Source organism: Pagrus pagrus, assembly GCF_965226575.1.
Source record: "Pagrus pagrus genome assembly, chromosome: 9".
Classification (NCBI taxonomy): domain Eukaryota; kingdom Metazoa; phylum Chordata; class Actinopteri; order Spariformes; family Sparidae; genus Pagrus; species Pagrus pagrus.
Genome location: NC_140193.1, coordinates 14374632 through 14388076, shown reverse-complemented (window position 1 = coordinate 14388076; position 13445 = coordinate 14374632). Strand labels below are relative to the sequence as shown.

General features: G+C 42.0%; 1 protein-coding gene across 5 annotated transcripts in view; it reads left to right on the top strand.

The window, feature by feature from the left end:
• The window catches only part of dip2a (disco-interacting protein 2 homolog A), a gene marked incomplete at its 3' end in the record, with an annotated part of 99724 nt that overhangs the window by 59304 nt on the left and 26975 nt on the right, over positions 1-13445 (top strand). For 4 of the 5 annotated variants that reach the window (XM_084362420.1, XM_084362421.1, XM_084362422.1 and 1 more), the window contains exons 3-6: positions 4541-4660; positions 4748-4867; positions 10012-10281; positions 12760-12900. In XM_084362420.1, the coding sequence (XP_084218546.1) occupies positions 4541-4660; positions 4748-4867; positions 10012-10281; positions 12760-12900 (651 nt within the window). The remainder of the gene's footprint in view (positions 1-4540; positions 4661-4747; positions 4868-10011; positions 10282-12759; positions 12901-13445) is intronic. The other variant, XM_084362424.1, reaches the window with a different exon arrangement.

Here is a 13445-nt window from a genome sequence, read left to right as displayed (position 1 = left end):
TGCTGGTAGGATAACTGGTCTACTTCTGGTCTCATATTTTTTGTGTGTTTTTTGTGCTGCTCTCATAGGGCACAATCTGAGCTCTTGATATGATGTGATTATGTGTTTTAGGTAAGCTACCTTGTCTTACTGAAAGCTAATTATTCAGATGAATGTTTTGTTTTCCATGCGTATTTGCGCCTACTGATCTTTGTACGTTCTGTGGGTGTTTGAGAAGAGAGGTACTGTATCAACTTTGAAAAACAGGGAGGCGTAAAGTTTCCCAGCTGTAATGCTACTTATTATCTGTCTGTTGACTGTGTAGGGGTGCTACACACATTTATAGATCTATTCAGGATATTTTTAGCTGTAGTCGTGCAGCCAGTCGGTCCCAGCAGCCTCGGGCGGACTGCAAGGTTGAGGTGGTTTGTGGTGGCTGTATGCTTCATGCTTCTCTGTCCTCTGTCCGGGTTCAATGGCAGTCTTTGGTTTGGCCCTGCTATCTGAGCACCAAGCCTCAATGGAAACCAGAGTCTGGTGTGGACCGCTCGTTCAAGGCATTCCACTGAAGCTAGCAGGCCTGTTATTTAGCTTTGGCGGATCATTGCTTTCTCTTGCTCCATCTCCCTCCTTGTTATCACGGATTCTCTCTTTTGTTCATTGTTAGATCCATTCGGTCTGGATCTCAGCACCTAAAGAAGGGAAATGATAGATGTAGAGCAGAAATAGATGGTTTTGGAGTGGGTGAGTTGCTTCATATACAGCACATGAGAATTAATGACACATCCACCCAGCACGATGAATCAGTGGGTTAGGGTTTAACAACTGCAGGATTGAAATAGAGACCAATAGACTGTTGGCTTCTGAGCTCCATACAAAATTTCATAAGCTGTTTTACTGCCTTATATTTCACTGTTGTCATAAGGCTATGCATGTGCCAAGTGCAATAAAGTTGGTGTATGAAGCCAGATTGTTGAGATCTATGAGGGTGTAGATTAATTTCCTTTGTTTATATTTTATTGTTCGGGTTTCACTGCAAGCTTTGAGAGTAAATAATTGCTTTAGCTGTTGACCTACTGGAAACTTTTGGGAAAAGTTGGCATGTCAATGTAAGTTTGTCAGAATCAAATTGAACTCTGTGGAGGACTTTTTGTACCGTGTCAGTGAAAATGTATCTTGACTGATTGTTCTTTTTTATTTTTTATGATCCGACTGTGGATGCAGTTTCTGGGTCCCAGCTCTTTCAGACTGAATTCCTCACATCCATTCGTTTCATGTCATACAGTTGTGAACTCGATGTAAGTCATTAGCGAAGCATATTTCCTCTATAGGAAGTTAGACACGCTGCACGTGTCATCGGCAGCCACCCCAGTTAAGTGTTGGCATCAGACAGGTGCTAAAAATTCATCAGGGTTTCGCTGTGAACCAATAACAACATCTGCTGTGACGGAGCCCACCTCTGATTGGCTCAGTGTGGTGTGTCTCTGAAGTGTGTTCTGCCCAGCAACCGGGTCTGGCGTCCTGGCTTGTTTTATGGACCTGTCTCCTCTGGGAGCTGGGGAGAAGCTGCTGTGTGACTGGACTGTCAGAGCGCTATAAGGGACCAGCAGCATATATTGATGTGTCTATCCATGCTCAGGGGATGCTGTGTGTTTGTGTGTGTCAGAGTCCATGTATTAAGTCCTTAAACGTCCTCAGGCCTTATTGAGCCTTGTGTCATATCTGAAACTCGTCTTATTGGATAGATTTAGTTGAAGCGTGTGTGAATGTTGCTCAGCATTTCGGTGTGTGTGCTGCTGCTGCTGTCTGAGAGTTGCTGACAGTGTGGAGCTCACTGATCCCCACTAAGCTGCCGCTGAAAAGCCGGGCGAGCTGATGCTGGCTGGTTGGCTGGTTGGCTGGCCGGGTGTCTGTCTGACCGGTTGGCCAGCTCGCTGCTGGATCTGTCTGGCCGAATGTGACGTGCTAGAACCCTGTCCTCAAAAGGCTCTTTTCTAATGGGTATACTTACGGAAACAGCCACTCTGTGTGGTTGATTTGGTTATAGGTTAGTAAAAGTTGCAACTTCACAGAAATGTCAGAGCCGCCCAGAGTCTGCTCATAGATGCTTTTTTGACTACACTGTTAATTTTGGCACCCACTTGTGGATTTGTAGACCTTCCATTATCCCACAATGTGACTACAGTTTCTGTCACATTTTGCCTCCACACATGGTTGTTAGGTGTTTTCATTTTAACTAAATCAAGTTATTGCTACTTTAGGTAAGTCTCACTCACTTACCAATGATAGGTCAGCAACTTTGACTCTCTAAATGTTCAGCTGACCTGTTGTGAGTCCATCACACTCGGTCACTGTGTGTCATCAGCCCGAATTTGCTTGAATATCACTGCTGATACCCGAAATTAAACTTGTTTGTGTAAATTATTCATCCCTTGCGTTGGGGAAGGATGCCTCTAAAAGTGGTAGGCATCGTACAACAGTCATTACCTGATCTAAGTAGTGCATGTGCAAGCGCGTCCCCCTTCTTGGACAGCTGCGTCATCAGTTAGACAAGCCACACGAAGAACTGCAGTAAAACTGGCAATATGCTAACTTTAGTTCTGATTATGATTACACCTACTAATGGTGGCCTGTCGTAGCATAGCACTTTTTACAATGTTTGTATTGCTGTTATTATGTTCTATCCAAATATTTGGACAAATTGTACTCTGTGGTTTGTGGCAGTGGTTTTTCCAAGTGGTCTTGAGTCAAAGGTAGCACTTGCTTTTCTCTTTTTTTGCGGTGCAAGGAATCAAATATACTCCTCAGGTAGAGCCCAACCGATACTTGATTTGTGCATCCGATAACAATATTAGAAAGTTAAAAAAATTAATAAGAAATATTTATAAGAAATCTATCAATGCACAGGTGAAAAGTGTGCAAGGGAATTTACTGGAATTGTCCAAGTGCTATACCCTGATGATTATTTATCCAAAATCTCATTGTGTGAGATGATTGTGTACGATGAATGAAGTGCTTTTTAGGAGATTTCGAAATATCAGTTTATGAATATATTGTTTATCGCAATATGGCCTACAAATATTGTGATATTATTTTAAGGCCATATCGCAGCCCTACTTTCAAGGAACGTGGAAAGTGGGATTCACTGGCGACAATTTTCAGGGTTAAATGTCTTTGTTGCTGCCTATTTTAGCACATGCAGCAGGTTTCCTTAGAATATATGGAACGAAAGACAAATATTTTACGTAAATGAAAAGAGCTTTCTGTTTATTTTAGCTGCGTTCTCTGCATAACATCTATGTAGCGTGAACCTGAGCCTATGATGTTCCACGTTAGATTTTGGTTCTCATCCCTCATCGTCAGCTCCACAGGGGCTTTAGTTCTTCAGTAAACAAAAATGTAATGTATGTAGTTATATGTTGTGCTGCTGCTTTGATGCATACCTGCAATGTTTATGGATCAGAAACTAGAGTTCAGGTGTAAACCGGCAGGAGGCTGCAACAACATGACTATAGTTGGTATTGTTTATCAAGATGGAGCCACAGAACTACAGAAGCATCTTTTTCAATACTTTACTCTCATCTTTGTCCCACTCTTAGGAATACATACCCTATAAAACTTTTGGATGTACTGCTGAGTTGTAGTACGCTGTTACTTTGACAGCTTACTGTTCCATTGTGTAAGTCTTCCTCCAACTCTGACTAAAAAAACAGAAATACAAGCAAGACTGGAAGATGTATTTCTTTAGTTCATGTATATATATAACATTTTAATATTACATATGTGTGCATTAAAATATTTTATGTGCATGATATTATATACCATAATAGAGGGGAAGATGAGGTTTTCTGTCAATAATTAATAGTCCAAGAAGTTCATCTGGATCAAACTGGATTATATTCATCTTATTTAGTTATACTTTACATGGTCTCCTACCTGAGTTTCCCCCGTACATTTATCCTTCCTACATATTTCATAAGAAAGCAGAAGTTAAAAAGAATTGAAGACTATTTCCAGAGCTTGAACCGTGACCTTCTTTCAGGCAGTAGCCTTGGGTTTCCCCTCTGATGCTAACCACAAGTTACTTAATGAAGCTCAAAAGAGAATTGCATAAGCCAGAGGATGAATCACTGCCTGCGTCATGCAGAGCACAGAGAGGTTGACGAGTTTGAGAGTTTGATAATTTTAGCACGCTCTAGTTAAAAGATGTTGTCTTTTTGACATTCATGGTGCTTAATCACCTCCTTTCTTCAACGTCTGTGTAATTTGCATTTGCTTCCCCTTGGAAAGCTGGGAGGCAGGCTGGAAAGCTGCGAGAGAGGCTGGATTAATTAAAGCGAATACTTTCTCAACTCCGAGCTACTGTATTAGAAGAAAGCAGCCTAAATAGGGGATTACTAATAAGCTTGTGGATACTTGATCTGGTTGAGCAATATTCAGCTGTGTTTCTCTATGTCCAAGGCACATATTTTCCCACATTTCAGAGACTGATATTTCTGCATTTGAGCATTACTTTTTTTAGAAACTCTCCTGTCCCTGCTTTGGTCTTGTCTCTCTGCAGGTGTAGACCCTTCACTACAAATTGACAACAGGATCCAGGCCTCCTCCCAAGCTGTTCACCCAGGTTCCAAACACAACAAGTCCCGGGCGCCCAACACCCGGGATGAACGCTTCAGATCTGGTAATCATGTGTCCACACTGCCAGTTTTAAAAGCCTTGTGCTCTCCTACTATGCTTTTTGCTAATCTGTGTCGATGTGTTCTCTTAGATTTGCACACAGAAGCCGTCCAAGCAGCTTTGGCAAAGTACAAGGAGAGGAAGATGCCAATGCCCTCCAAGAGACGATCTGTGTTAGTTCAGTCTTCAGTCGAGGCATGCACTCCGCCAGGTGAGAACTCCAAACCAGCTGTTCCTATGCACACAGCCCAGGTTTATGCTCACCCCGGGTTGTTTACATGTGTTCCCATGAGTGTAGGATGCTTGGTGACCCTCTGTCGTGTCCAGTGATCGAAGATGATGTTGCCACATATTTGCCACTGGAAAGAAATGTGCAGTTTGATGAATGTGTCCATTCTTTGTGACTATAAAAGCCTCAGTTCTCACCGTTGTGTTCCCAGGCAGACCTTCCCACATGAGTTGCATAATGGGTGCATAATCAGATTTATAACATGGTCTCAAAATGTCGACCTTTCGCCTGCTTTTATAACAGTTTGTATTGTGTGGGCCAGCTCATATGAATATTTGTCATTTTCCTGCGTTCTGCAGCTTCTTTTATGATGAGATTTTCATGGCCCGAAAAGCCCTTTTTGTGTTGTTTGTTCTGCCCAAACATTTCCCAAAGAAAGCTTTCATTTTGAATCAGTCAGTAAGATATCTGTGTGAGATTGCATGACAGAAAAACTGGCCTGTATCTCAGACACTGCAGTGGCGTTATCATTGGTGAAAGAGTTAATTGGTGGGGGGCCTAAAAAATCTCATGTCTTTCGTAAAGAGAGAGGACATAGCGGTGGGGCGAGTAACCGGATTAAGAGCTCAGACATTGGAGTTTGAGCAGGAGAAGCAGGGGGGCTCTTCATGGTTGTTTCTAGTCATTCTGAGTGATTTGCTGTCATCTACTGGGATATGGTTCATAGTTATGGCTGACAGACCCACAAAGCTGCATACTGTACATATAAGATAATGTGAGGCTCTGCTGCTTTCACTACAAGTGTTGCTGTGCACACAGCGGCATAGTTGTGTTAGTTATTGCAACATTGTGCCTGAGATGTGATATTAAATGACAAACTTCATGAGCTCACATTAGCAAAGGTTCATCAAGGGCCAGAGAGGTGTGGCCAAGAGAGGAGTTTTTGGCCACTGATGGCGCTGTAGTGTAGCGGTATGTGTATTTAACACACATGCACATTGATTTCCTTTCTCCTTTTCCATGTCCTATCTTGCTAATCTGTAATGGCTGGTTTGGATATGGTCACACTACATGTCTGATCACTCCATTTCTGTTTTTCTGAAGAACCAGTAGTAATGTGTGAAAAATCATTCTTAATGTGTCAGAATGGTCGTCCAATAGAGTATGGCATGATTGGATGATAGAAGCCTTAGGTCGGAGATATCCTGCACCAAGTGTTTGTGGTGCACATCCTCAGATATGAATGCTCCGTGTAATACTGTTCTTATGATACTGGAATTTCTAACTTCTGTACAAAACCTTCAAAAATATCAATATTCGATACCACAGTGAAAAATTAGTATTGAAACCGCAATATGCAGAATTTGACAACACTAATGCATTCACAAGATACATCAACAGTAAGGGCAGGTAGGGGCTGTATGGGGGTGGTTGTAGATGCTTGTTTCTAGAGAGCAGAGGGTGAGGGCAAGCCGCTCTGCTGACCTGACAAGCTCTCTGTGTGTATGTGCGTGCGTGCGTGCGTGCGTGCGCGCGTGCGTGCGTGCGTGCATGTGAGACATTTGAAAATACAGGTGGTGTTTCCATCATAAAAATCCCACATTGAACAAAGAAATATACTCTCCATTGTCACAATGTACTTGATATAAGAGCCTTACGCAGAAAAACTTTTTCAGCCATGATCTCACAATATAACAACATATAGTAACCAAGTGTAACCTTTTCTTTTGTGTACATCATACAAATACAGATGGTGTGCCCTTTAGTAACACATAAGGTACATTGGCAAGTACTATATGTGAACAATTGTGTTCACAATGCAGTGAACCTATTGGAACATGGAAAAACAAGTTTTTAAAAAAAGTTTTTCAATGTATTATTAGCCATGCATTACCCTATGGATGACAATGTTGGTTAATCAGTCTGTCAGTCCACCATTTTGTTCCAGATTGAAATATCTCAACAACTATTGGATGGACTGCCTTGAAATGTCGTACAGATATCCACGGTCTTGCACACCACCTGATTCATCTCTTTTTCTTGTTTGTGCAGGAAATTGAATCCCCCCCAAAATCAAATTCCAGTGAAAAAGAGAATTTTCCACACATCACCTCTATATTGATTTATTAAAAAAGGTTGATGTTTTAGTCACTAAAAGCTTTCTCAAGACATAACACTCACAGAGTCACACAGTGTTTAAACACAGCCCACAACCCACAGCTGTGCTGGAGGTGTGCCCACAATCACATGCAACAGCTCATCAAATCAAGATCACGATGACCTAGCAAAGTACCTACAATATCTGTAATCCCTAACACCAAGAAAAACACTTCTCCCTTTTAGTAGTATCTACATAAATAAATGTGTCAAGTCTATAGGATAAAGATGCACCATGGATTAATCTGTGTACAGATATATTTATACCAAGACACATTTTCAAAAGGATCATTATAGAAAACCAAAGAACAAAGAAGAATATACAGATATTCATGGTCCCCAGAGGATGACATCTGTTGACTTGAGTGATCCTCTGACTTCTCTTCTACTGTAGCGCCACTAGGAGGTTCAGCATGTCACAGTAACCACTGTGTGGATTTCCATTAAAATGTGGTTCTGATTTTTATGTTCCCCTCAGCATACATTTTAATGACTTAGATGATGCCCCTGACCTCTCAGGTCAGGTAGATCATCAGTTCAAAATTTGTCCAGAACTTTGGTTCAGAACCAAAATTTTGCAAGACTAATAACGTTCCCATCAGCCTCAGCTACATTGTTATGTTTAGTGCTCATCATCAAATATTAGCATGAATATGAACATGGTAAAACTTTGTGTGCCGAGAGAAAGAACACTGCCCATTTTTGATCGACAGCTGTTTATGCAATGGTAACAGAGTTATGACCCTATGACCCTATGATTGTTATTAGTTGTGTTATGACAACACAACTAATAACAAGCTTACAACTCGCAGGGTGATAAAAGAACAACACTCACCAGCAACATTCAGTGTACAGACGATCTGCTCCCACAAATGGACATTTCTGTCCCTGTAAGAAAAGTTTCCATCTGATAAAGCTCAGGATAGATGGACACAGCCAGAACAAGCTTCTCCTCCATTTTCTTGGTTACCAGAGCGACGAGTGGCCGCAGACGCTCACTTCTCATAAGAGACAACTGAAAAAAGATGCTGCTCCTTATTTTACATAGATGAAGGATAAATTGAACCAGGAGGCTCCTGTATGTAGAATGCTGTTTGTACACAGTCAGTATAGTAAATGTCACTTTCAGGCACCGACCATTATGATGTTACTTCAGCCAATAGGATTGAATTGGAACAGGTCAGTGAAACCCAGCTCCAGCTGTTAACTGCTAGGCCAAAGCTTTATTAATATAACTTTTTTTGTTTGTTTGAAAACAATATTAGAATAACTGAGATCAGAGCATATATGCTACTATCTCTGCTTCAGTTTCCTCTCTTTAATATTCATCCCTGCTCTGACTCATTCCTCACTATCTATTCTTGTTTTTGTCTGTTGATCTGTGACTAATCCATCTTTCTCTCTTTCAGTTTCTTCCCCACTCTTTCCACCTCTCTATTTCTACTTTGCATTTGTTGTCTGACCCCCTCTCTACCTCTCCCTCGGTGTAACTGTGTCAAGGTTACTGAGATATGGAGAGAGATTGGAGAGAGGCACAGGAATAACAAAAAGAATCATAAATGCGAGATAACCCCCGTGAGTCTGCTGGTTGTAGAGACATTATATTTTAGCTTGTTATGATCAAACCTGCTCCAGCTTTCCTCTGACAGCCTCTGCAAGGCCACGGGAAAGCTTACGGAAGGGAACCGTGATTGCAATAGTTTCTAAATCGATGGACTTTATTTGTATCTTCATACTGTGAGTGATTAGGAGGCAGATTAATTACACGAGGCTTATTAGCTTAGAGAACATCGTCAAGCACGTGCTGATCACCCATATGCAGGCTTAATCTCTGTTTTCTAAATGTCTCGCTCTCATCCTCTCAGTGGACTTAGGATAGGTCTTCTATGTTATTAAAACTTTTGTTTTTAACAGACTTCAGTGAAATATTTTGACACGTGTGAATGATTTTTCTACCTTTTAACGGAAGCTGCAGAGCTGATGAATAATTGGGGAAAGTGTGAGCTGTCTTGGTAATTTTGTAAACAGTTGTTTGTAACTTTCTCAAGTGGATGGTGCCTACACCTGCATTGTCCTTTCATTGCACTGCAGAATACAGATCCTAGACCAGCCTGCTCTTGTGCAACTTCAGTGATCCTGTTTGAACGAACAGACGTTTCTGGGAGCTTGGCAGATGAAGTGGAATGTGTTAATTTTGAAGTTTTTTAACTTGCTTTGAAGTTGCTCCTGTTTGGGCTATTTTTCACTGAGACCAACTGCTCACAGTGGCCTCAAGGGAGAGGCTGTAAAATCATTTGAGTCAAAGCCATAATAACTTAAGCACACACTACACTCAGCAAAGTGTTTTTTTCTACATACTGATATCAGAGAGAAATTTGATTAGGGTATTTCAATATGAGTTTGCATTGTATGCAAACACAGTCTGTAGTTTTGAAGCAGAAAAATCAGTATGTGTTATGCTACATGTAAATACACTGAGGAATGCACGATATGGATTTTGTCCAGCCGATACTGACGACTGATAATTACCTGCTTCTCATAGGCCAATAAGATTTTGTATTTTAAAAAGGAGTTCAGACCCTGTAGTTTATGCACACCTGAGGGTAAGAAAAGCTCAGATGTAGTGAGAAAAGATGGGTGTCTACAAATAGGAAACACTCTGGTCTGTCTGTTGTCAAAGCCTGTCTCACTTTATCATTCAGACATAGTACACATACAATTGCAGTGAGCTGTCTTTATACCTGTGTGTTAGTGTGGCTCCTTTTATATGCAGTCAAATACATATTAAAAACAAGCATCCCTCAGCCGAATTTCCATTGAAATCATCCCACGAGCTTATATGTACTCTCTCCAGTATCTATAAGTAGAATAATGTATCATCAGCATATCATCTAAATCCTACCAGTTTCACCATCCTGGTTTTTGTCCACTGTTGTGACGCTGCCCTGTCTTGACCCTGTCAAACACAGACACCTCCTCAGCGTCGGAAGACGAGGGCTCGCTGCGCCGGCAGGGACGTCTGGCCACCTCCACGCCCTACCAGGGCCACGGCCACCCAGCCGTTGAGCACTGGTTTAACCGTGTCATCCAGGGCTCGTCCACCTCATCCTCCGCGTCATCCACCTCATCCCACCCGGGAGGGAGATCCGTCACCACCACCAACACCACTGCCCACGCAGCCCTCAACGCCAACGCCGCAGCTACCGCACTGGCAGATCTCATGGCACACACCCAGCTAGGTCAGTGACACACACGCACGGTATCACATCATATTTCGGGTTGGCAGATCTGTATGTTCTTGTCTCCTTTTTAGTTGATCCAGTCGGAGAAATATAAAAATGTGTAGTGTGACTGTGAGTTGAAGCAGGAAGATATTGAAGAACTAGAACAATTTCATGCCATGCAAAGAAGCAGTTTTAGATGTTTAGAAGTATTTCCTGCATGTAGTTTTCTCACAGTTCAAGTGTGCTGGTGGAAGAATCCTGATTAAAGTTTTACTGCGGTAAAAGTACATTTACATACAGTCCTATAACAAGCCTGCAGAACCCCCTGCTGAGCTGTACGCGTTTGAATTCCCCCATGAATCATAGAGTCTGAGGACAGATTTTTTACTTTTTCATTGTCTTACAACAAGTTTGGTGCCTTCTGTTACTTCCAGCCAATCAGAACGTTTGCCTTATCGAGGGCATGTCTTAACCTGTACAATGTTACTCAGACTTTTTTCTACAACTGTAGCACAGTCGCAAACAGACAGGCAGACAGGGGTGTCTTACACATCTGCTACATCCGAGGCCACATCTCCTTCCAGATACACAAAAGCACTCAATAAGGCAAGACAAAGGCAACCAGCGACAGAGCTCTAATTCACGTCTCTAATTAGTCGTCTCAGTCTGCCATCTCACTATCATTCAGTCATGTGAAAAGGGTTCATGGCCACTTCCCCGTCAAAGCTCCTCATTCCACATTACCATGCCATGAGTGTCACAAGCTAGTTAATGAGATTCAGGGGATTTATCTCCAGCAAAGTGAGATGGTGCCTTCAGTCTCTCCTGTATGTGTGTGTGTTCATGTGTGTCTGTACGTGTCGCTGGCAGAGCAATAGCCTATTAGGATGGAGCTGTCTGATTTCTGTCCAGCCTGTCTCTCCTCAAGGTTGCTGTCATAAAGTAGCAGCAGTGACTGGTGCTGAATGGAGCTGTAAATAAATCTCCCATATTATCCTGTTCCTCCGGCCCCTCGAACTCTGTCTGTCATTCACTTCAACAATAGACAATGACAAGTTGGCCATCATACATGAACAACATTTTAGGGTAATATCACACGTTATATGTAGTTATAAAACACATCTACAGTGTAAGACATTAAGTGTTTTTGATGGGAACATACAAGCCAATTAGCTGATGATTTACAACTGTTTTGGTTCCAACAATTGCGCCCTAAAGTTCATACTTAGGTTTACTTTTTGAGCTCACAGAGTAGCAGGAGTCACATTCTACTTACAGCGTGATGGGAGTAAGGAGAGATGACAGAGGATGATTGCAGAGGATTTTTTTCAAAGTGATAAACAAAAGCACCTATTTGACAACCCAACCCATTGCATATCCTGTGACTAGCCTACTTTAAAATGAGAGCACAGTAAACGCTCGTTTCATTAGTTAACTGCTTTTAATCTAAAGCTGCAATAGTAGAAAATGTTTGGTTTTCATTAGCAGTAAATGATTACTGTGCTCTACAGATAGAGAGTGTATTTTCTTGTAAAAAGCTCAGTGTACCGGGTATTACCAGTGTAGTCATGAGGGGGTTATTAGAAATTAGCACTCACCTAGAAATCATATTTTCATAAAATTATGAAACAAATCACAAGGACTGCCAAAAATGTGATGAATAAGAAGAATCCTATTATTTACACACAGCATGCGGACCTTAGACTGTTCAGAAGAAGCCCTGGATACATGACCCGTACATTTGCACCATTTGGCTACCCTCAGATTAACTGGTAATAATTTGGTGGCGACTGCAAGGTTAGCCTGCAGGATGGCTGAGGAAGGATAGAGTAGCTAACATGGGCACTTCAGTATTTGTTTATTTATTACAGATTTTCTTCATATTGTGCAAGCATTTTAGACTTCTATAATTCAACATTATAATCTTCCTCAGTGTAGCAGATCTTTTGTGTTGGATTGCTTTCAGTTGTATACGTGTACTGTACTTAATAAAGTGGCCAGGGAGTGTGTAAATCATTATTTACCTTTATGTGAATACATTTATTTAAAGTTTTGACCTCAAATTATTTGCTGATCTGTAAAAACTTCACTGTGAGTCATCCTTTTTAGAGCTTAGCACACAAAGGAGGGACAAATCGATGCTTTGCAATGTCCTCAGACCTGCCTGTTAATCATAGTACACAAACATCTTGTTCTGTGTGGACACATTACTCGCTGAATGGAATGTTTCTGCTGAATAGAAACATTCATTCATTATCATGGCAGGTAGTTAAAACGGAGGTAACATGTGAAATCCTTGTGGAAATAAACTCTTCTGCAGTTAAAGACTCTCCACTTGCAGATAACAAAAAGGCTTTTAGCCTCTCAATCACATTCCTGAGCTGTCCATCAGATAGCTTGCCAACACATGAAGTAGACTTTTATTTAGTGACGATAGCACGAAGTAGGCCTGGCGTCTGACCTTTTAACCACCGACACCCCCACTCATCACAGATAACCACTCAGCTGCGCCCCCCGACGTGACGGGGCTGTTGGAGCGCTCCTCACGTCACACGGAGCGGCCCCAGGTGGCCTCGGTGCGAGGCGTTTCTCGGGGCTACAACCACCACACCACCGTCATGGAGACTGCAGATGGTGAGTTTTCTGCTCACACACACGAACACACACACACGAACACATAAACACACTCACCTCCCTTTCTTTCTCCCCTGCTGTGTGTCCCTCTGTCCTCTCCTTAGTCAGTCTGCCTGTCAGACTGCCACAAGCTGCTGACTGACCCTCTTGTGTTGCCATGGTAACACGGCGCCTCCCTTTAATGTTTAACGTGTCATTGACGCGAATAAAAGCACACTATTGATAATGATTTATAAAGGAACCTTGTCTCACTTGAGTCCTAAAAAGGTAAAGGAACATCACGTCACATTATCAGACGGTGTAATAGACCTGCTGATCCTTGAAACACTGTGCGGGCATCACTTTATTCCCCCCCTAGATGTGAAAAGTACAAACGTGAAGAGAATGAAGGTGCAGGAGCATGAAAGAGTGTCAATGTCTGCGTATGAAGGAGGTCGGGGCCAGGGTTGGGTGGGTCTACAGTTCCACTATGCTTCTCAGACTGAAGTCCACAAGAGAAAACTCTCGTCAATAGCGAGTTGGTGCAGGTAACGGCACTGTTCATT